Source organism: Cetorhinus maximus, chromosome 3, assembly GCF_964194155.1.
Source record: "Cetorhinus maximus chromosome 3, sCetMax3.hap1.1, whole genome shotgun sequence".
Classification (NCBI taxonomy): domain Eukaryota; kingdom Metazoa; phylum Chordata; class Chondrichthyes; order Lamniformes; family Cetorhinidae; genus Cetorhinus; species Cetorhinus maximus.
In genome coordinates, this window is record NC_135881.1 from 89,283,769 (window position 1) to 89,308,152 (window position 24,384).

The window sequence follows — 24,384 nt, forward strand, 5'->3', positions numbered from 1 at the left end:
TAAATAAAATGCCCTAAATAACTTTCTGTTTTGCTGTCTTTGAGAATACTTCAACATGTTGGCTGTTACCATGCTTGATAGCATTATTATTTTTGGATGCTTGGAGATTCCCTTGAGTCCAGATTCAAATTGATATCAGGAAAGGACACATCCAAGCCACAGGGATTGCTAGATCTTTATGGGAAGCTTTCTTTGAGGTCGGCAGTGAGTGCCATTGCTTTGCTGCTGACCTTGAGATCTGGGCAATTAATTTGGGAGCATATTCACCCTATAATTTATTCCTCACCATTCTAGTACATGTAATATCAGAACTAAATCATTTTCAAATTAAATAGGTACTCAAACTTGCTAGGTGGCCGTAAGTATACAGTAGGTCGAGGTCATTGAAAGTACACAGTACTCTAAAGTGAAGTATATTTCAAGCCATTTTATAAACATTTTTCTTTCTTATGTTGATTTCCTGGGGAGGGACTTAGGTTCACTTGAATCGTTGTGCTAATATATTATTTATATTTTACTCCCACATCAAAAATCAAAAAAGAGATACCAGGTAATACTATGTATGTGAGATGCTCAGTATCTGCCCATTAGTACCTGCAAACTGGTAATTCCAGACAGAGGGCAGATAATTTGTGCAAGTAGAGACTTCAATTTGGAAAAGACCCTGGAATTGCAGACTGAACAGCATCTATGTCACAGGGGAATACTTGACTGATCATGATTTTGTATGTCACCTCAGAAGTACCCAGTCTTACTTTCAGTGGCACTGCATGGAAAAGTATGTCAGGGTAATAAACAGCAGTGTACCCTAATTGTCTGCACCAACGAAGATGGCATCAAATATGTCTGCAGGCCCAGCTACATTACCTGACAATAATGTGGGAAACTGCTTTCATTGAATCCAGGCTATCAGAGAGCTAGATGCTGAACTGTGGCATATGCAACAGGGACATTTGCAGATACCGTGCACTATACATGGAGTGATTGTAATTGTTAGCGATGGCTTGAATGTTGGCTCCAACAATGTGCAGACATTTTGCAATGCTGACCTACATGGACAATGCTGTGAGGTGACACAGAGCTCCGTTTCAGCAGCTGTCAAATATAGTCAGATGATGGGCTGTTTGATTACTTTCCTGAAGACACATGCCTGCCTTATTTGGGTCTTTATTCTCTTCATTTTTTTTCTGTCCCTTAGCTCCCTCCCCCTTTAACGTTGGCAAAGCCTGTACGAGGCTCTCCAATCATCACAAAATTTTGGTTGTCTCTTCTGCCACTGCCACCTACACCCCAACTCCACTGCCCTACCATCTGTCTAAGTTTCATTTACGTGGATTTTTCCTGCGAGTAGCTCCCACATTGGTTCTAATTTGCACATAATGTTACAATAATTGAAAATTGGATGTCCCACTTCCATTTGAATTTGTTTTCATGTTGCTAATAGCAGTCTGAATCTAAAAAATACCAAAAATGAAAAATGCAGGCCAATACACACAACACTGAAACAAATTCACTTGCAACCTAGGTGATAATGTGATTTTATGAAAACACCATCACTCTTTACTGTTACAGGTAGACAAACTGGCAAATTTGTACAACATCCATCTTCGCACTGGCTGCTTTTGTAACACAGGAGGCTGTCAGCAACACCTAGGAATCAGTAATGAAGATGTCAAAAAGAACCTAAAGGTTAGTACTGACTATATAAGAATACTGTATTTTCTCTCCCTATTGTTCATTCAGAAAGAGATTTCTAATTGTGATACTGTTTAGAAGATTTTGCTATTCTTCATGTCAGCAGAAGACACTCATAATTAATCCTCTGGCAGGAAGTCTTCAATGCTGCCAAACCAGCCTCCTTGGTCTTCAGGCAAGACTGAGTTCATGTTTCATATCATAGATATGGTTGATTTTGACTTCAGCAAAGCCTTTAACAAAAACTAAACTGAAAGGTATTTACAACCTGGGCTACAAATAGTGAATTTTTAAGTAATTCTATTTTAGCTCATTCAGATCTGTGCATATTAAGTTAATGCTTTCCTGCCCCTTTGCTTATGGATACCAGCGCACAAGAGACATTTTGAGTTTCGTTTTTCTTGGTAAACAAAAATACCTGAACATCAGCTTAAGATTCTGCAATCTCTTCAATAATTTGCCAGTACATGCAAAATACTGTTCCTGTTTTTTTTCTGGGTGGTTCCAATGCTTTGCAATGATCCTTGTATTTTTCATATTCATTTTACTTACATCTAGCGAATGTTATTTTTCTCTTGTCTAACTCTCAACAAACTAACACACAAGACAAAAACATGACAAAAAATGTATATAAGATTATCCTAAGCACAAACAATGCTGATCATCCACTTCTATTAATCAATATTATGTGCTAGAGTATATACCAGGATTAGGCCTGTCAGCAACCATTACTTCCTACCTATTTAAATCATTCTTCTAACCAACCTCAGTTTGTTGTTGAATGTGATCCAGGATGTGATTCTGGTTTGTAGCATTTTTTATTGCCCATCTGAATCAAAAACTAGGGGACATATAAGAGTGCAACTGATGAACTTGACCTGAATTTTAATCCTTCTCCTTTCTGTACTGCCTGCATACAATAAGAGTATTTTTGAGCTTAACGGATTCCAGGGAAACTATTTGCTAAGTATCTGCATGCAAGTGTTATCATGACATTGCAAATAGTCTTATATTCCTGGATCATATAGTCACAAGGCCTTGTAAAGCATCTTTGTTTTTCTCTTGGTACTCCATCACAGAGGGATTATGCAGGATAATTTGCCAAACATTCATGGAGTCAGTGTTGCTCTCTCCGGTTGCCCCATATGTACATAGAAATCCAGTCGCATTTAGGCCTCTCCGCTTTATACAAGTTTTTGTAATGTGGAGGTTAAGATTTTCCAGAGCCAGAGTGCACTTGTGCAAAACAGGCAGAAGCTTTGTTTAGTTATGTAAGGAGGCGGGGAAGGGCACTGCACTATCTTTCAGACCAGAGGTATATTGAGCGTTGAGTATCCAGTAATGCCCTTCGAATATAATGAAAAGAAGGCCTTTGATAAACCTGTGAGCATAAGGGGGCCTTGAAAGCCCCTGACAGATTTCAAAAGTAAGTAGTTTGGGCCTATTAAATTTGGCAAGTACCAAGCATTAAGTATGTGTGAGCAAAAGGTTTCTTGATGCATATACACGGACTTTAAAAAAAAATTTGTTCATGAGATGTGGGTGTCGCTGGCTAGGCCAGCATTTATTGCACACCCCTAATTGACTTTGAGAAGGTGGTAGTGAGCCAACTTATTGACCCACTGCAGTCCATCTGGTATAGGTACACTCAAGTGCTGTTAGGAAGTGAGTTCCAGGATTTTGATCCAGTGACAGTGAAAGAATGGCAATATAGTTCCAAGTCAGTTGTGATGTTCCCATGCATATGATGCTCTTATTTTTGTAGATGGTAAAGGTCGCTGGTTTGGAAGGTGCTGTTGATGGATCTTTGGCAAGTTGCTACAGTTTATCTTGTAGATGGTACACACTGCTGCTATTTTGCGCTGGTTATGGAGGGAATGAATGTTTAAGGTGGTTCATGAGGTGCCAATCAAGTGGTCTACTTTGTTCTGGATGGTGTAGATTTTTTGAATGTTGTTGAAGCAGTACTCATTCAGGCAAATGGAGAGCCTTCCATGATACTCTTGAGTTATGTTTTTCAGTTGATGGACAGGCTCTGGGACTCAGGAGGTGAGTTACTCACTGCAGAATTCCAGCCTCTGACCTGCTTTTGTAGCCATACTATTTATATGGCTGGTACAGTTAAGAACACAAGAACAAAAGGAATAGGAGCAGGGGAAGATGTACAGCCTGTTGAGCCTGCTCTGCTAGTCAATATGATAATGGCTGATCTTGGGCTTCAGCTCCACTTTCCCATATTGCTTGATTCCCTGAGAGACTGAAAATCTGTCTATCCCAGCCTCAAACGTATTCAACGATGGAGCATCCATAACCCTCTGGGGTAAAGAATTCCAAAGGTTTACAAAAACAAAAATTGCTGGAAAAACTCAGCAGGTCTGACAGCATCTGTGGAGAGAAAGGCAGAATTAACGTTTCGAGTCCGCTCTGAAGAAGAGTCATATGGACTTGAAACATTAACTCTATCTTTCTCTCCATAGATGCTGTCAGACCTGCAGAGTTTTTCCAGCAATTTTTGTTTTTGTTTCAGATTTCCAGCATCCGCAGTATTTTGCTTTTATCCAAAGGTTTACAACCTTTTGAATGAAGTAACCTCTCCTGTTCGACCACAGCTGATGTTATTCATTGAGTAAGCCAAACCCCAGAGGGAAACTTGCCTTCCTGATCATAACCTTTTTTTGTAATTTGAAAACAAGGGGAAAGCTGCTGATCCCACAAGCATAGAATCCCAGTAACACTTTTAGGATTTTAAAATTAAAAGATTTATTAACAAAAATAAATAAAACTTAAGCACACAAGATTAAAATTACATAGTTAAAACAGTCTTACAAAACATTCCGCCCCCCCCACCAAAAAAAACCCACATGGTCAGAACACACAAGTAAACTACTTGGCAACAGCTCCCTTATATATTTTTAACCCAAAAAAGCTGATAATTTTACTCAAGGCAAAGACAGCTGCCACTTTAGTAAATTATATCACACAACTTCTGAATCTCTTCCACCCTGCTTTGGAAATCCAAGAAAGTTCAGAAAGAGACCACTTTCTGAAAACAAATACTTTTCTGGCTTGAAACTTGATGGCTGCTTCAAATTCACAACTTTTCTCAGCACAGAGCTGGTCCCAGGCCATCTCTCCCACACAGCCACCTACAACTCATCTCAACATCTTTCCTTAAATATCCTTTTTCCCTTTCATCATAGATTCCATTGTCCTCAACTTTTCCAAAATATAAAAATCTTCCATGTCTTCCTATTGCCTACACTTTCAGGTCAAATAAAATTTAATAACCTTCCCTTGTTTACTTATGAAACCTTTGTAAGTTGTAAAACTCCCTTGACACTTCTAAACTACCCTTTGAAATTTAACAGCTGAAAAGTCAAATCCCTATCACTTAATGCAAATTTTAAAACCCAACCTATTTACTCGCATATTCAACTTCACCATAGCCTCTCATTACAAATGCATGTTTCTAACACTTTTATCTTCCATCTCTCATTTCCCATAGACAAGCTGTCCCTATGAACCTTCCCCCATCTTAATTACCCATGGACACACACACACACAGCCTTCTTTAAAGAACACCACCATATTCCCAAAAGTATTAAAAAGATAATGCCCATCTTCACACTCCTCACCTCAGTTCTAAATGATCCTTACCCTGAGACTGTGGCCCATTGTTTCTCCTGGCTGGGGATTCTAAAACAATCTCTGAGTTTACCCTGTGTTATGAACAGGAGGGGGCTTAATTTAAACAGTCCTGACTCCCCCTCTCACCACTCATCCGTAAACAAAAAGGTGTTTTGAGTTTGATTTCTCCTTTTATAAGCGGTGCATATTTCCCAACCCTTCGGTTTTAGTGTGATCCAATTTCTATTAATAACCCTGCAGGAAACCCGAGATAGGGTAAACTCAGAGGGTTAGATTATTTGAACACACTCGAACGCAAGAGGAGGGTCGCAACATAGCCTCCTTTTCACTCATTTAATAAAAGAGGGGGAATAGAGAAAAAAAAATTTACAGCGCAATGACCGTACAATAAAGAATTATTGTTTCACATAAGTCCAGAGTCAGAATCAAAGTCCCAGGGTGTATTCCTTCACATAGGACGGCAGGTTGAAACCTAATACTGGATAATTAACTTTTCTAGTAGCGATGACTTCCATGATGAGATAGGCAAGCAGAGATGAATTAGTCTTGCGGGCGAAGATATAAAAGTTCAGAAGATGGGGGCCAGGTATTCAAACCTGGACTGAGCCCTCGTTCTGAGCTGCTGCTTGCTAGATGGAAGATGGCAGCTCCACAAGGTAATATTACATGCTCCTCCAGCTAGGGGGTCATGTCACAAGCCTCTCACCTCTCCACTTTGGATTTGACAAAGGGTGTATATTCCTTTGGGTTCCTGAGATTATTAGTGTTCCAACCATTAAGAATTTGAAAGGAAAGGTACAGGATCCTTTGTCCTAGCAGACTGGTAGATTCCAGTGGCCAGGCCTAGCTTATGAAATGTAGGTGACCTTTGGATGGTTCCATTTGTGTTTGGTCTCTGCAGCCCACAGGGTCATCAGCATTTCTTCAGAGATAATGAGGTGTCAGCTTCTCTGACACTGCCAGAAAGTTCCTTTTGTTTAGCATTACAGATAGACATAGCCTCAGCCTTTTTAAAATCTTTGACCAGTTTTTAATAAGTTTTAGAAATTGGCCAGGTCGATATCTGTACATTTTATTAAAATATAGAGTGCGAAGTCTTAGGTCCCTCACACCTGTCAAGCCCCTTCAGAATCCTGTACATTTCAATGAGATCACCTCTCATTCTTAACTCCAGAGAATATAAGCCCAGTTTACTTTTTGTAGTTTGGTTTGTATTTCTGTATCTGTGTTAAGAAAGGTCAAACGGAGTTTTAATTTCACTTTAAAAGACTACTTGCATTTCTAATGAGAAGTTTATGACCCCTATAAGGTAAAAGTAAACACACAAGAAAGAATAGTGCTGTCGCCTAGCAACGGGGCGGGGGGAGGGGGGCACGGCAGGTTCCTTCCACAGACATATACACAAAACTAAAGAAACATCAGTTTCAAGTTCATTTGAAGCCAGGACCCCAGAGAGACTGGACACTGGGAGAGGGAACTGCAGATTTCCCAAAAGAACAAAAAGGTCTTAAGCGAAGAAAAACTCTGAAAATCCAGGAGTGTGGAGAGGGGAAAGTCCAAAGGAAACCTTGTAGTCAAAGAAAGGACAGGAACCTGAGAAAAGGTCCTGTTAAGTGAAGTTAAGAGTGAGGGGCAGAGAGAAAGGCTACAAGCTTCAGATTTAAAGTGAGAACAGCTCGCAAGAAGCAAAATGGTTCAAAGGGACAACTGAAGGTCTGTAATTCTTTGCAATGGGCATGTGAAGCAGTGCTGTACTGTTATGGCTGAGTTGGTGAGAGAGAGTTCATGGAAGATAGATTGAATACATGTGATGACCCAGGGAAGAGGAACATCAAAAGGAGAGTTTGAAACCCTGGAGGTTTCACGCTTGTGGAAGGTATCTGAGAGAAAACGTCAGTTTGGGAGTCCAAGGAGAGGTCTTGGAGAGTAGAGCTTGGAAACCCTCATGTGGAGGATGGAATTCAGTGGGACTGGTTGGCTCATGGTGTAACATGCATCTGGGGGGAGTTGAGAGATCCACAGCATCTGGTTGAGGTGGCATCTGTCACTTGAGGGTCAGAGTGTGGTGTGTCTCACCATAGGGTGGCATAAGTTTACATGGACTGAATACTTACTGTGTACATTAAATTGTAATAGCTTTTGTGACTTGTGTTATCCTTACAAATCTGTATATATCTGTAAAGGTATAGTTGTGGGTAAAGGAGTATTGTAATATAGTTCATCTTTTCTTGTAGAATAAATGTTTTATTCTTTTATAAAAAAAAGTTCATCAGCTGACTCCTGTGACTCTGCTCAGTAGCTACTCTCCATGTATTTAAACAAACAAATAAAAGTTAAGATATATCAGGCTGGGTTCCACCCTGGGATCAGGCTTGTCCAGGGGTAATCTCAGCTGGGGATCATAACACTATCCTTCCTTCAATTTGGAAACCAATACTGCACAAAGTATTCCAGATGTGGTCTCACCAAAATCTGTACAATTGTAGCAAGACTTTATTTCTGTACTCCAATCCTCTTGTGACAAAGGCCAACATGCCATTTGCCTTCCTAATTAAGTTTCTCATAATAGTGAACACCCACCCCCCCCCCACCCAAAAGATGTTTACGATGATTCAGCAATGATAGTGCCATTGATGGTTAGATTTTCTTCTATTGTAAATGGTTATTGCCTAGCACAAATGTCACTTGCTACTTACCAGCCAAGTCTGAAGGTTGTCCAGGCCTTGCTATATGTGGGCATGGACTGTTTCAGTATCTAATGAGTTGCAAATGCTGCTGAACAATGTGCAATCATCAGCGAACATCTGACCTTATGATGGCGGGAAGCTCATTATGAAGCAGCTGTAGATGGTTGGGTCTAGGACACTACCCTGAGGACCTCCTATAGTGATGTCCTGGGACTGAGATCATTGACCTCCAACAATCACATTTTTCCTAATATTATTGTGGGATACTTTAAAGCAGGTGTGTGTCTGTGTGTGTAATGCTAATTTAATTAAACTAGAGATGGTTAGATTGCAAGGTTTAAATTATCAAAGAAGTGAGGTGTAAAACAGGCATTTGAAATGGAAGTGAATAAGCTACCGCTGAGGCCTCAGCAGATACAGTGTGAATGAAATTTGCATTTTTAGATAAGTGGAGAAGTGTTTGATTTTCAAAAGGACATGTAAAATGTTTACAGCTGGCAAGATAAATAAAGCAAGATTATTACACTGATTTTTGCCAAAGGTGCTGGCCATAATGAGAACATATTTTATATTCTGGGAAAAATAACTTCTAAAGAAAAGTGGAAACAATGGGATTTACAAATCAAAAGGGATAAAATATATCTAAAGAAGGATGGAAGGCTGTGTTAGGTGTGGCCATGTGAGATCTTGAAAGGTGACTGTGAAACAGACTTGGGGGAAAAAACCTCTAGCCACCCTGCAGAAGTTTGCTGTTCAGTAACCAAAGTTGTGTTAAAAGCCTTTGGAATTCCATTATCCAGTGGGCACTTGTGGTAATATTGCTGGATACTTTATAAATTTGGGATCTGTTTGGACTGTTGTCTTAATGGGGGGATGTAGTTGGGAATCTGGTTAAGTAGAAATTTTGGAAACTGTTATAACTGCAATATTATGTGTGCTTATGTTTGTTTTTCTTTTGTTAATAAAATGTTTTAATTTAATCTTTAAAATCTCTAAAGGCGATAGTAGACTCATTACTTCTGACTTCACTGCGCAAACCTTCTCGTAATAAATAAAAATTGCAAAATCGTTGTGATAGTATGGCTAAGTTTCCCTTATAGATTTGGTCAGCCTGGCAAATACTACCTGCCATATCATAAAATGACTGCAACCATGAAATGAATCAACCCCGATTCCCATTGACTTGAATTTTGCCAGGGCTGCTTGATGTCACAGTCGGTCAAATAATGCCTGTATGTTAAGGGCGGTCACAATCACCTCATCGCTTCAGTTCAGCTCTTTTGTGCATGTTTGGACCAAGGCTGCAATGAAGTCAGGAGCCAAGTGGTCCTACGAAACCCAAACTGAGCATCAATTGGCAGGTTATTACTGTGTAGGTGCTGTTTGATAGCACTGTCGACAACACCTTCCACCACTTTGCTGATGATCAAGAGTAGACAGATAGGGCGGTAGTAGGTTGAATTGGATTTGTTCTGCATTTTATGGATTTATCTGGGCATTTTTTCACATTGTCGGGTAGATGTCAGAGTTGTAGCTGTGCTGAAACAGCTTCACTGGAGGTGCTGCTAGTTCTGGAGGACAAATTCTCAGTACCCCAAGCCTACAGTACGTCAGGGCTGACAGCTTTTGCTATATCCAGTGTATTAATCGTTTCTTGATATCTGGATGACACGCATTCCTCACATTCTTGTCTTAACATACTCGCTTTTTACATCTGCTTATAGAAGGAGCCTGCACATAATAGGAGGCATCAGCACATGCAGGCTAGAGGTGGGAGTTTCACCAAATCTGCAACCAGTGACTCCTTTTGAGGAAAGCCCATCAAGATTTTAGGCATAGAGATGTTAGAAGGCGGGGAGTGGGCAGTCAAATTTATGCCAGTACTGCGCTAATTCTGCCATATAATTGGTTAAAGATGGTTCAGGCTGAATTGAGTCAACATCAGATGCTTTTCTCAGTCTTTTTCTCTGTATCCGCTTACAATCCAGCTAAATTTGTTAACTTGATGTGGGAGAAGCATTGTGTCTGCCAGTTCCCCATTCAGAAGTACAAAGAAACACTTATACCCCATCAACTCCTTTGTTTCCTAAATTGCTATAAGTTTTGTTACTTGACTGTAACAATACATAAGTAAAGTTTAATATAAAGGACGGAATAGATTACTTTGAAATGGGGACTGAATTAAATCTGTGCACCCTGGTCCAATTATCCTTTGTCCTCTAACCCTTTTTCACCTGAAATCTACATTTGATTTTCACTCCCCAGTTATAATGCCACAGGAAATTGATTGGTTACAGAAAAATAAGGACGGACATTTAACTGGAAATTAAATTGCATTGCTTGCACTGATCCATGTGTAAGTACTCCCTCAGCACTCACTGGAGCGCGAGGCTCGATTATGTGCTGCAGACCCTCGAGAGGGACTTGAACTCAGATCTTTAAAACCAACTGAGGCTCAGTTGACCTGTAATGCCTCAGAAATTAACAATTAAAAAAACAAGATGCGTGATACTATCCCCATTATCGGTTAAACCAACTCACAAGGTAGCAGTCTCTGGAAAGAACAGTGGTTGATGATAATTGTTGTGCAGAATACTAAACGTTCATATAATTTTTCCAACAGGCGGGTCATGTTTGTGGAGATTCTTTGGATCTGATTGATGGCCACCCCACTGGATCAGTCCGAATATCCTTTGGCTACATGTCCACGTTTGATGATGCACAGACATTTTTAAAGTTTATTATAGATTGTTTTGTAAAGCAGCCAGTTTGCTTTGACAAAGACACCCTGTCTAAGCTAACAAGATGTGGAACAATGAAAGAAAGTGATAAATCGTGGGCAGACAATCTCACAGATGGAAAAACAAAGACAATGTCTTCAGAAATTGCTGCAACATGCAACTCTGCCAGGATTGAGGTTCCTCAATATCAGAATTTTTCAGATCATCAATCAGAGTTGAACAAAAACCTCGAAACTTCCAAATTAATCTACCACGACAGTGAGTCAATAACACTCGCTAACATCTACTTATACCCAATCAAGTCTTGTGCTGCTGTTGAGGTGTGTATGGAGTTTTTTTTTACAAAAGCTACAGTATTGTGAAGTTCCCTGATTATTGTGCAATGCCATTGTTTTGTCAGTACTTATAATACAGATTTAATGTGGTTGACAAAAACAGTTACATTACTGATGAGGACCATTTGTAGTTTATCACCCTAGAAGTTACAATGCCTTCATGGTCACTCTTTCTTATTTGTCCCATTTTGTCTTTCCTTGGTGACACTCCTTTAAATATCCATACTTGTCACCAAAAAATAATATATTTTTATGAGCAGCCAAAAGTATTTTACCCGCTGCTAGCATGTGACATTCTGGTTTCCTCCTCAGCCATCCATGGAGCTCCCAGCATGTCATGCACTGTGCACTAGAAGGGCCTCAAAAGTATGTAAATGAACTCAACTCCATTAAGGAGCATGGTTAGCTTATTTAAGGCACAAACAGGAATCATTCTTGCTAAGTGATAGCCATTTTGCAAGAACTGAATTATCGGCTCCAGTAATTGAGGTGTTGGTATAAAGCAAATGCACCTATATAATTATCAAAGCATGAATTGCCCCATCAATTCTCTGCTAACAGTAAAAACAAGAGTTTACAAAAGTTTTATTGCAGGATCTGAAAAATTGAAGTGTATGAGATAACTTCTTGAATTGAAAGGAAAAGTATTAAAAGTCACAGTCAATGCAAAAATGGCAAAGAGGATGGAACTGAGTCATTGGGACTACACTTGCCTACACTTGCAGCCTGTGGCTTCTTTCTCTACCAGATAACACAATGCCACCTACCACAATGCCTCCCCCACTCCCACACCCCAATTAAAGACATAAAGAGAAAGTAGAAGAAGAAAAAAGAAAAACAATTTGGTTAGAGAGAAAAACAGAAGAAAAGAAAAAGACAGAAGCACAGCGAAACAAAAACGTAAGACAAGGGACAGAAAAGAGAGAGAAAGACCGTATTGACTTAGTGTGCAGTGCTGCTGGAGATTGACTGGTATATGTTATTAAATATTTGCATTGTTTGTCATTTTTTAGTAAATTTACTGTAGAAAGAGTTATGATGTGAAGCTCCACTAATTTGGGCATTGTGGCCTGAATCTCAAGAAGATTCTCCAGACCTCTCAGTGCTGTGCACTTCTTCCGCGATCTTCTAATCCTGGCTTTCAAAGGAATGCACAGCACTACATCTGCCAGGGAACTTCATTGGAGCAGAGTAGAGGAGTAGAGTCGGAGGAAGAGAGAACACAACCTCTTTTTATGGCACCCGTCCGATAGGGGGAGCTTCAGGTACCCGCCTGCCATAATTAATTGGACAGGGATCCCGGCAAAGGCCTCTTGATTGGCTGCCTCTGGGAATATCATGCAGGTGGGCTGGGCTCACAGACACTGAGGTCAGAACCTGCATTTGTCCTCAGTAGAAGATTTTTTTTGAAGTTAAGATTCCACCCAGTAATAGCAAGTGTTTTGATCCTGTTAGGGACCATTACCATTTAAAGAGAAATTTGAACAACCAGTGATTAACTGAAAGAAATTATACCACAAGATTTCACATTTTTAAACAAAATTTATAAAATTTTTACACTACATTTTTTCTTTTCCCTCCTATTTTTAAATTTATTTCGATCTATTGTTTCATCTCCATCTTTTAGCCCATTTCGATCCCTTCCCCCACTCCACCCGCACTAGGGCCATCTGCCACTAGCTTGCTTCCCTTAATATCCTCATTAGCACATCCTTTAGATAATATCACCACCATCAACACCCCTTTGACCTTTTGTCTATGACATCTTTGGCAGTCTCTTCTTGGCCTCCACCTATCACTGGCCCCCTATCGAGCTCTCCTGTCCCACCCACTTCAACCAGCTTATATTTCATCTCATTTCTATATGTCTTAGTTTTGATAAAGGGTCATACGGACTCAAAACGTCAACTGTATCCCTCTCTGCAGATGCTGTCAGACCTACTGAGTTTTTCCAGGTATTTTTGTTTTTGTTCTAGATTTCCAGCATCCGCAGTATTTTGCTTTAACTGTAATTAACTGTAACCCTTTAACTGTAATTGACTCCAAACTTGTTTAAATTGCACTCATTTGAGACGCACACCAGTGTCTTAATCAGATATTTCCATTTGTCTTACATTTAACACTTTGATTCCTAAAATTAAAAGTTATATTCTAAAACATATAAATTATGAAACATAACCTTGCAACACAAGCTACACAACACATTTCAGTAGAAGCTGGGACAATGCAGATGGCTTTTTGAACTCTTTGGAATAGAGTTTTTGCTTTGGGTGCAATTAGGAAACTTGGTGCAAATTGCTCTGTTTTTTCAAAGTGAAGTTATGGTGCAATTTTCCACCCAAATTGATTTGCATAACCGCAAACATAAAATCTTCCACAAATCAGTGCAATTGGTCGGTGTAATAGAATGTAAATGTATGTTTTCTCTTTGCATTAAGAAATGTTTATTGATCTGTCTAAGGATGTAGTTTTATTAATTTTATGTGGGGTGGGCAAGACCTAGGGTGGTCCACCTGCGCTCACCCCAATCGAGGGGAAGAGTTCAGAAGCTGGAGGAAGTCTGGCAGATCACCTTGCTCAGTCCTCAGGCAGGAAGGGATGGTGTGCACCTCCCTCAAGGGCCCTCTTTTCACATCAAGTGCCCCCTCCAAGGGCGGTCTCCTCCGGGTACTCCCTCCTTCCCGGCCTTTCCCTCAAGACCCCACTGCCCTCTCCCTAGTCCCCTGGGCCTCAGCTCCCCTTCCCACTGTGAGACCACCACCGCACTTACCTGGTCCTGGACTCAGGGACTTAGAATCTGGGGGGACTGCTTGTAGCCCCAGTTCTGGCCACTGCTGCTACTGGCGCCGCTGGAATTACAAAGCTGCTGGTCAATCTGACTGGCTGGCAGCTCTCTGAGGTGGGTCTTCTGCCCTAGTGAGGGGCAGAAGTCCCATCTCCAGCCAATTATTGCCCCTCAGTGCATAAAATGCCGGCGGGGCTGCTAAGATGTGTTTCCTGCCGCCTCTTCAGATGGTAGGGTGAGGAACCCCACCATCCGAAAAATGCTGCCCCTAGCTAGTTTCATTCGTGCAAGCTAGTTTCTTATTAAATTAAAAATGTTTTAAATGTAGAAACTTTTAAAATGTGCATAATAGCACCTGTATGCCTATTAAAACTGAGCTCAATTTGAAGACCCCCTCAAGCAGGCGCAATTGGCAGCAACTCATCATCCTCATGGCCAATTTTGTGGCCAGGGCTGATTTTGGGTGAACTGATTTTTATACCAGCATTAAAGATCGCAGAGATTTGATTTATGCTTGACTTAACTTAGGTTTAAAGTTCCTGAGCTTTTGCACTGGTTCAATCGATTTCACCTGGATTTGGCTGATAATGCAAACACAAACTGGTGGAAACTCTGTCCCATTCTGCATAGTGTCTGCATTAAAAGGACAGTGACATGATTAAAAAAAGACAGGTATAATTTTTATTGCAACATTTCCTAGTCACCTCTATTATTTTCCAAACTTTCTTCCATTATGCACATGCAGCTCTTTGAGCTTGGTCATTGCATCTAATCTGTAGATAAATGGCTCCTCAAAATTTGGCTTGTTTATCACTTTTAGAAACTTAAATGCTCTTCAAAGCCAGTTTATTCCCCATGACTGAGTAATGTTGCCTGTTTATTAGCCTGAAAAGAAATTATACCAGAAGTTCTTAGACTCCAAACATTTCAAATTCGTGCAAGGTAGTGGATATGTTGAGATGATAACAGAGCAGCAGAGCAGAGTGAGTGCGAGTCTCAGGGAGCGAGGTTAAAAATCAAAGTATTGTCAGCATGAGCACAAGTAGAACAGTAAGCAAATTAATAATAAGAATTTAGAGCTGGTCTTGAGGCATTAATTGAAAAGTAATTGTTTAATAAGGCACTAACTACATTCTAAAAGAGGGAATAGAGTTTTTTTTTAGATTTGTGGATGGGCAGCTGAGAACTGTTGTTTGCAATTCCTGAGGACACTTAATGATTTTGGTACACCTGAGTGGCTTGCTAGACCATTTCAGAGGGCACTTAAGGGTCAACCATATTGCTGTGGGTCTGGAGCCACATGTAGGCCAGATCAGATAAGGATGGCAGATTTCCTTCCCTAAACGACATTTGTGAATCAGATGAGTTTTTAGGACAATCGATAAAAATTTTTTGGCATCATTACTGACACCAGTTTTCAATTCCAGATTTTTTTTATTAATCAATTGAATTAATTTACTGAATTTAAATTCCACCAGCTGGCATGGTAGGATTTGAATCTGTGTCCCCAGGGCATTAGTATGGGCGTCTGGATTACTAGTCCAATGACATTATCACTAAACCACTGTCTCCCCTTGAGTCTTGGGGGAACCATGTGCGTAAGAAGTACCTCCAGCTATTTGAGCTTGAGCTCAGGATTTACAAACTTAAGGGGCAGCTGGAGTCGCTGTAGAGCATCAGGGAGGATAATGGTTTCCTAGATTGTGTGTTCCAGGCGATAGTCACCCCACAGGCAGTAAGACTTTGGGAAAGTAGATCAGTGACCATCTGGGAGAGTGGGAAGAAGTAGGAAATGTAGGAGTCTTTGGGGTGTGTGCGCTACTGTCAAACAGTACTCTGTATTGGAAACTGCAGGGAGTGATGACATCTTGAAGGTGTGCGGTCCAAACCATGGCACCAATGGGCAAGGGACTGCACAAGAGGTAGCAGCATAGAGTGGAAATGCAGTCATTGTAGGAGATTCCAGAGTTAGGGGAACAGACAAGCATTTCTGTAATCGTCATTACGAGTCCTGCATGGTGTGTTGCTTCCGTTGTGGGAGTACATCACAGAGAGAGTTCTGAATATTCTACAGGGAGAAGGGAGTGAGCCAGAAGTTGATGTACATGTCGGTACCAATGACATAGATAGGGCAGGTATTGAGATCTTATGTTCAGATTTTAAGGAGTTTGGAAGAATTTCAAAAGTAGGATCTCAATGGTAGTAACCTTTGGACTACTCCTCATGCCACGTACTGGTGAGAGTAGAAATAGGAAGATAGGGAGGATAAATGTATGGCTCAAGGCATGGAGCAGGAGGGAAGTCTTCAATTTCTTGGGGCATTGGGACCATTTCTAGGACAGGAGGCACCATCGATCAGGGACAGGTTGCACCTCAGCAGGACTGACACCAATGTCCTCATGGGAAGATGCACTTATGTGTTTGGGGAGGATTTAAATTAAATTATTGAGGGCGTGAGCACCAGCATATGGAAATAGAGAATGGGGAGTAAGATGCATAAAGGAATGAGAGTGTTGGATAGTAGAGAAGGAAGCAGTACCATATTAGGTAGGAGCAGACTAAGAAGGACCAAGAGGAATACAAAAATAGGCTTATAGAATGCATATATGTTAACACACAAAGTGTGAATAAGGTTGGTAAGCTACAAGCACAAATAACTGTGTGGGAATATAATGTAGTGGCAATAACGGAAACTTGGCTTAAAAATGGTGAGGACTGGGCACTTAATATTCAAGGTTACAAAGTATCCTGAAAAGATAGAGAGGGAAAAGAGAGAAGTGGGGTAGCTAATTTTACAAATGTCTGATCTGTCTCTTCAGATTTCAAAGCTTTTGCCTGTAAGCTTCTGGAACTAACTCGTACACATTAAGCATAGCATTCTTAACCTTATCGTAATCTGCAGACTTTTCATCTGAAAGGATTGAATAAATCTCCAACGCTTTCCCTACCAAAACACTCCAATAAAATTGTCCTAATTTCTCTTGGCCATTGTAACTTTGTAGCAATTTTCTCAAACAATACAAAATATATTTCAACTCCTTCTTCATTGAATTTAGGCACCAAGCAACTATTCCTTGTCAAATCAAAACCACGAGTTAAAGCTGACTCATCGTCAAGCCTCCCTGTTGCGGAATCAAAGCCTTTTGCTGTCTAGTTCAAATTTTCTGGCTTCCCTCTTTCTTTGCAGTTCAGGGATTTTCTTTTCTCTTTCTCTTTGAAATTCTAATTCAAGTTTTCACATTTCCCTTTCTTTTTCTCTTTATTTTCCGTCTCTTTCGAATTCAAGCCTTTTCATTTCCCTTTCTTTCTCAAACTCAAAATTTTGCTTTTCTCTATCTCTTTCCAATTTGAGTTGCTTCATTAGTAACTGAATTCTAGCTAACTTAACCCTCACTTGAGTGAAATAAATTTGCAGGACTAAGGTGATCGAGTGGGGAATAGGGACTGACTAGATTTCTATACAGAAAGCTGGTAGGGACTCAAGGGGCCGGATCGCCATCTTCTGTGCCTTAATGCCTCTACGACTTTACGAACTTACACCATGCTAATGCAGCCTAGTCAACATCAAAGATGTATGGGTTGGCTATCAGTCTCTTACCTACCAAATTCCTAAACAGTCTGGGGTACCTCTAATGTGAAAATATTTTTCTTTTCCTCGTATTGTGTCAATAATTCTAGTTTTGTAATCAGTCACTTTTTCCTTTTGCAGATGAGTTGTCCTAGGCCTACCACACTAGATCTGATTACCAGCTTCTGTCCGATACTGTATTCTCCCTCTTGGCCATACCCATCCCTGACATTGCCCAGTCCCACTTCTGAGTGGGATACCCAATCACACTGCTTTAAAAATCATGTTATGTATGTTTGCTTCATATTGCAATTCTGATATAATCTAAAGTCTCAAGGTTATGAATTGCAATTTGTAAATGCAGCATTGTAGCAAAGTGCTTTGCAGAGAACCGAAACATTTAGGCTAGACAACACTGATAGCACTCAAGTATTTAGTGATCGGTTTTGTTTGACTTTCCTGATACTCACAGGAAGAAGAGGTGGAGGATGAATAACAGATCATATTTTGATCTTTTTTTAGAAGGAAGAGGATGATAGAATTTCTGCTTCTGTACTAGATGTGCATCCAGGGGATTAGATCATATTTGATTTTTTAGGTATTCAGTGTCAGTGTGAGAAAAATACCTGCTGCAGAGTAAAACACTGCTTTTTCCATCTCAATAATCTTCCTAAATTCGAATTTACTGTTTCACTGCACTAGTGTGACATAACTGAAATTTAACAAATTATTTTTTGTATTGCTAGCAATAAGTACAGGTGGTCACTAATTGGGAGGAAGTGCTGATGAAAGCTATTTTCTGTCTTATTGATTGTATTTGAACAAAAAATAGTCATGTACGCAAAGTACCCAAACACATCCTGGTGCTCTAATGTTGTAGGAATATATTTATACTATCTTTCTCAGCTGCAGTGACACTAGTTTTATTTTTGCTCTTTTTTAAATTTAGGACTGTAATTATAGCCAGATCTCTGCAAACCCATAATCTCCTGAGTTTAAAATGTTGTTAACTGTTACAATCAGAAGTTAGGTCTTTCTAGTCAAATCAGTGACAAATTATCAACACCTAATTGGTACCCTGGGACTGAATTCTGTTCAACACTAGTTTATGGAATCCTATCGGTTGGATACCAGCCTAAACCATTACAAATTAATGGAACTGAACCTGTGGGAGTTTTATTCCTGCCCTGTCAGTAACTAATGATTGGTCTGAAATTGGAGGAACTGGGTGGAATCTTTTGGGGGCAATGGGGTTCTCAACCACAGTTGGTGAGCCGGTGAGAGTCCCGCATCAACTCTTCAGGAAGGCTCGCTGCATCCTGTTCTACTCAGGCGCTTGACAGTCCAGCAGCAGGCGTTTTCCTGGGATCAAGGATCCTGGGAGCGGAAGTCCCATCCACTAAGAGCTTCTGGTCAATCGGATAGCTCCGTCGAACGGCAATGTCATTGGAAGGCATTGGCTGCTGCCAGTATGACACCCACCCAAGGCCTAGGATTGTCACCTGATCCCAGGCCAGAGATGAGTGATGGCGTTGGGTGGGTTGCGGGGAAGGGGGTTGCAGCAAGGGCAGGGAGTGGCTCTCAGCAGGCCTTCACCTCCTCAATGCTGGGACCTTATTATTAGGCACTGAGTGCCTTTGAAGGAGGGACTCCCCTCTGGGAGCCTACAAGCAACCCTGCATGGGTTTGCTTGTCATGCTCCTTACATGGGTTAATACCAGTGGTGGTGGGATGAGGCCCTTAAGTAGCATTAATTGCCCATTTAAGGGCCCTGTTTAGCGGCAGGGCGGGAAGGCTGTCCATGGACTTATTTGGGGTGGAGCGGGAAGGTGGTGGGGTCGCCAACCACTATTCTCCTGCCAGATTAAATGCTCCCCCACCACCAAACCTGCCAAGGGGGAGGCCACTGTTAAAGGAAAAGCAAACTCAAACAAGAGCATGTTTATTTCTGTTGAAAAAACGTTGATCCATAATTACCTGATCTCGATCAGTGGAAAAGACTTAGATTTAAAAATCCTTTGCCCTGGGGCAACAATCATTTGGGGCCCTTCTGCATTCTTGCAAGGGTTATTTATAAGGAATATTTGTAAGGAATCTGCCTCATCCTTTCTGATGGTATGTTTAAATGATAGAATATTTTGATACTGCAGTTTATATATACTTTTACTGCATTATAGAAAATTTTGCCAGAGACCTCACATTTGCACTTAGCACCTGAGCACAGACCCCATAGGCACATACATTAATCCAAAAGACTGGTTTCAAAAGGCTGGGGTAATTTTTCTCTTTGTGAATCATTAATAGTCATCATTTAGTCTCACTGCTTGAATAGCCCTTAAAACATCACAGAAGTGCAATGGAAGAAAAACAAAGAATTCATTTACCTGCGAAATTTAAATTTCACAACACGCACCAAGATGAAGCTGCAGCTATTTAAATGAAGGCTGTAATTAGTGAAAGTAATTTGTCAACTCTTTCCTGCATTTGCAAATATGTTTGCTTTCTTAGGAAGACCTCTAGAAATAAACCAGAAATTGAGGCCTGTGCTGTGTCTGTTATCTGACTCTTAAACTACAATTTTACCTAGGTTTATGTAGAATGTACAGCACAGGAGGAGGTCATTTGGTCCAACTAGTCTGTGTTGGTGTTTATACTCCCCAGTCCATTCTATCTACATCACCTCAGTCTTTCAGCATATCTTTCTACTCCCTTTCTATCAAATCCTGCCCTAGTTTATGTTTAAAAACATCTAAGCTATTTGCATCAGCTACTTTCTATGGTAGTGAGTTCCACATCCTAATCGTTCTCTGAGTAAAGACATTTCTCCTTATTCCCCATTGCATTTATTGATGTCTTGTATTCATGGCTCCTGGTTTTGGAGTGTCCCACAAATGAAAACATTCTCTTTCAATTCCACTAAGTTCTATTGTAATAATTTGCAGACAATTTATGGGGGAGTATGTCACACATTGGGCAGAATTTTGCCTTCGCCGATGTGTAAAATGACACGGGATGACGTTGGGCGGAACCCCCGACGCCATCCCGGTCCATTTAAATTTTCAGGAAGGTGGGGGCACAGCAAAATCAGCTGCGGGCCCGCCGACCTGTCAATGGCCAATTGAGACCATTGACAGGATCATTTAAACAATTAAACGACCTGCCCATCCAACCTTAAGATTGGTGGGCAGGCCAGGTGCCCCGGCGGCTAATAGATAAAACATGAAACCTCATCCACCGGTGGGATGAGGTTTCATGTAGGGTTTTAAAAAGTTTAATAAAGTCTTAATGCAAATTATGAACATGTCCCATCTCATGTGACATTGTCACATGAGGGGGACATGTTAGGGAATTTTTTTTTTTCTATTTTTAATATTTTTATAAGTGTCAGCGATCTTCCTGAGGCAGCACTTAGCCTCAGAAAGATGTGCACTCTTTCGTGCGCATGCGCAAAAGAACACACTCTCGCTTTTGGGGAATCCCACCCCCCCTGCCCGCACAGGAAGCGCATAGCACTTCCCGCCGGACATCACGCTGGGCGGGCCTTAATTGGCCTGTCCACGTAAAATGGCGGCGGGGCCCGCTTTTCTGGTGGGGATCGGCTCCCTGCCCACCGGAGATTGGGTCCAGCCTGCCCGCCCACCAGGCTGAAAATTCTGCACATTTAGTCACTTTTTCCCAGCTGTTGAGTAATGCATGAAAATTGTTGGGCTGAATTTTCTGGCTGGCAGGAGGTGCTGAGTGGGAGTGGGAGTGGGCGTGGACCCAATTGCCGCCCGCGATCGGGTCCACGCCGCCATTTTATGCAGGCAGGCCAATTAAGGCCCACCCAGTGTGAATCGCGGCTCCCGAGGACAGCAGGAGTGGGTGGGCGGCGGTGGGTCAGCAATGACCACCAGGTCCACTGGCGACCTGGCGGCTTGTTTCAAGGCCTTTCCAAGGCTACGAATTATGGCCAGTGGAAGGGCTTCCAAGAGCGCTGCTGGTGAGCAAGCAAGGCAGAAGGGTAGGGAAGGGGGGAACTGTGCTCCTTGTTTTTCCGATGATTGCCTTGTTGCCCTCCTCGAGGAGGTTGCACCATGTCGGGAGGTCCTGGCACCCCAGGAAGGGAGGAGGAGGCTCCCCACATGACCAAACGTGCCTGGGAGGAGGTGGCAGAGGTGGTAAGCTCCACCAGCATCACGCCATCTCTGCCAGGTAGGCATCAGCACATAGTAGCACCTCAGTGGGAATTAGAACATCGGCTAGTGTCCCGGTGAGGGCACTTCGCAGTCGCTGGAGGAGCTGGCAGAGATGAAGAGTGCCCATGGTGCCAGCAGTCGGAGGACTTGAGGAGACCAGGCACATGTTCAGTTGGTGCCTGATGATGTGCCTCTGGAGTTGCCTGCGACGCAGCAAGCGCAGGAAATGCGGCCAGATGTGTTGGTGCATCTGGGAGAGATACATGAGGCTATGCTTGGCTTGGTGTCCATGGTGGAGGAGTCCACCTGGACTATCGCTGAAACAATGAGCCTCGTGTCCGAGTGCCATGCGTCCTCCATGGAGAACGTGGTGACTCTCGTGGAGCGGCTCCTCCAGGAGACCCTTTAGTGCTTCCTGGGGATGCGCTCAAACCATCAAGCCCTCACATCGGCATTGACCTTAGCTGGTCAGCGCCAGTGTGGGAGATGGTCTCGGCACCAAGTTTCCCAGCTCGGTGTCCATCCATCCACGGTAAGCAGGGAGGTCCAAAGCGACCTCACGTCAGCGGAGCAGCTGCCTGTCATCTCTGCGGGCACCTCTCAGGGCTCTCCGAATGAGGGCAGCAGCTCCTCTGTCCCTCTGCCAGTGACCTTGGCATCCGGTGAGGCTGCGACAACTGGGGAGATGCCAGCTGTGGAATGAGCAACTCCCTCCCAGGCGGGGCCAGCACAGCTTCCACGGGCTAGAGGATGACCGACAGGGTCATCAAGGCCAACAGGACAGCAGAGTCAGCAGGCTGTCTCAGATGGCACTCCCAGCAAGGGAACAGCACCAAGACGTAGCATCTGAAAACATAAAGATAAGATGCCTTAGGCATACCACGGGTTTATCACTGGTACTTTTGTGTTGGCCCACAATGAGGCTTTTATGAGTTGGATTGATTTTTAACAACTTTTTCATTTTGTTTCATTAAGCTTTTTTGGTTGCAGAAATAAATTCAGACATGTAACCATGGCTGCGGTTGCCTCTTCTGCAGGTGGATGGTTTCCAATAATGTAATGTGTGCTTTGTGGGACATTCAGCTTTATTAAGAAAGACCTCAGTTAATGTTCCTAACCAGGCAGATTTTGCACTTAGGCCTCGAATATGGAGCCTACAGCCCAGGCTTGCCCTGGAGGTCCATATGTGGTGTGCTAGCTGAAGGTTTGTTGGATTAAATCCTCCTGAGTGTCCCTGCCTCCCTGGAGTATGCCCAGGTCTGTGTCTACCCCCTCAGCATTTCCCTGTACGTGCTCATCCTCGGCCTCACTGCTGAACTCATCATGTGCAGCCGCAGCCACTGCGTCTAAGTCTTCATCGTCCACTGCGTCCCCCCTTTCCAATGCAAGATTGTGGAGAGTGCAGCTTGCAATCACTATCAGTGGCACACGACCCCTGAGCGGTCCAGGCATCAGAAGTGCAACTTGAGAAGACCAATGGCTCTCTCCACCACAGCCCTTGTGGAGACGTGGCTCCTATTGTACCGCTGCTCAGCTTCTCTTCTTGGATGATGGAGAGGCGTCATGAGCCACCTTCTGAGGGGATAGCCCTTGTCACCCAGCAGTCACCCATTCAGCTAGGTTGGGCACTAAAGAGCCCTGGCACCTGGGAGTGTCTGAGGAAGAGGCATCGTGGGAGCTGCCTGGGTACCTTGCACAGACTTGTAGAGTCAGCATCCTGTGGTTACACACTATCTGCACGTTCATGGAGTGGAAGCTCTTCCCATTGACAAAGACTTTGGGCTCGCCTGCTGGCCACATGTGCACCCTAGACACGGGGGAAGCCAGCATTAGCTGTGAAGCCTCTGGCTCGCTCTGTCTGGCTTGCCTGATCCCAATGGTAGAGGATGAAGGTCAATGCACGCCTGAACAGAGCGTCCGTAACCTGCTTGATACAATTGTGGATAGCTGATTGGGAGACACCACAAAGACCACCCACTGAGCCCTGGAAGGAGCCAGAGGCATAGAAGTTGAGGGCCGCTGTGACCTTTAAAGCCACTGGCATGGGGTGTCCACCCACATAGTTAGGGGAGATCTCAGGCCCAATCATCTGACAGATATAGTTGACTGTCTCCCTTGAGAGATGGAGCCTCCTTCGGCACTGCACCTCAGACATATTAAGGTAGCTGCTTCACCGCCTGTATACTCTAGCAGCAGGATAGTGGCGTTTTCTGCGGTCCCTACGGCCTTGGACTACCTCTTGGCCCTGCACTCCTTGTGCCTGCGCCTGACCACCCAAAGGTGGTTCCCCTGTTGGCTGCATGTGCATTCCTGGCCTCCACCCCCTTCTAGCCCTCCCTTCCTCCTCAGAGGAGGTGCCTCCAATGGAGAGTTCAGCTCCCATTCCCAGGCTAAGGGAAAGCTTCCTAAACATGTAGGCCCAAAAAAGATTCCTCACTGCAGAGTGCTGACCTGAAGGTTGTGAGTCCAGACCAAGCAGCTGGTATGTGTTTTGAAGTATTGCAGATCACACAGGCATGTATCAGTAACTTTGAAGCATCAATATTTGACAGAGTACACTCTGAGCCCTCAGATCCCGCCCATGGATGAGGTTTATACAAATGTGCCCTACCCGTCTGTCCGTCGTGCCCGTGTGCCAACCCGAAGATTGCACGGGTGCCGAAAAATCCCGTCGCTTGGCGCATCAAGGGCCTTAAGTGGCCCATTAATTAGTGGCTTGCGCGCATCGGAGAGCATCATGCGCCCAA

At 42.7% G+C, this 24,384-nt stretch overlaps 1 protein-coding gene across 3 annotated transcripts in view; it reads left to right on the forward strand.

Annotated features, from left to right (window-relative positions):
• mocos (molybdenum cofactor sulfurase) overlaps window positions 1-24,384 on the forward strand; it is a 318,270-nt gene that overhangs the window by 137,270 nt on the left and 156,616 nt on the right. For all 3 annotated transcript variants that reach the window (XM_078538658.1, XM_078538660.1, XM_078538659.1), the window contains 2 exons: window positions 1,573-1,689; window positions 10,654-11,091. In XM_078538658.1, the coding sequence (XP_078394784.1) occupies window positions 1,573-1,689; window positions 10,654-11,091 (555 nt within the window). The remainder of the gene's footprint in view (window positions 1-1,572; window positions 1,690-10,653; window positions 11,092-24,384) is intronic.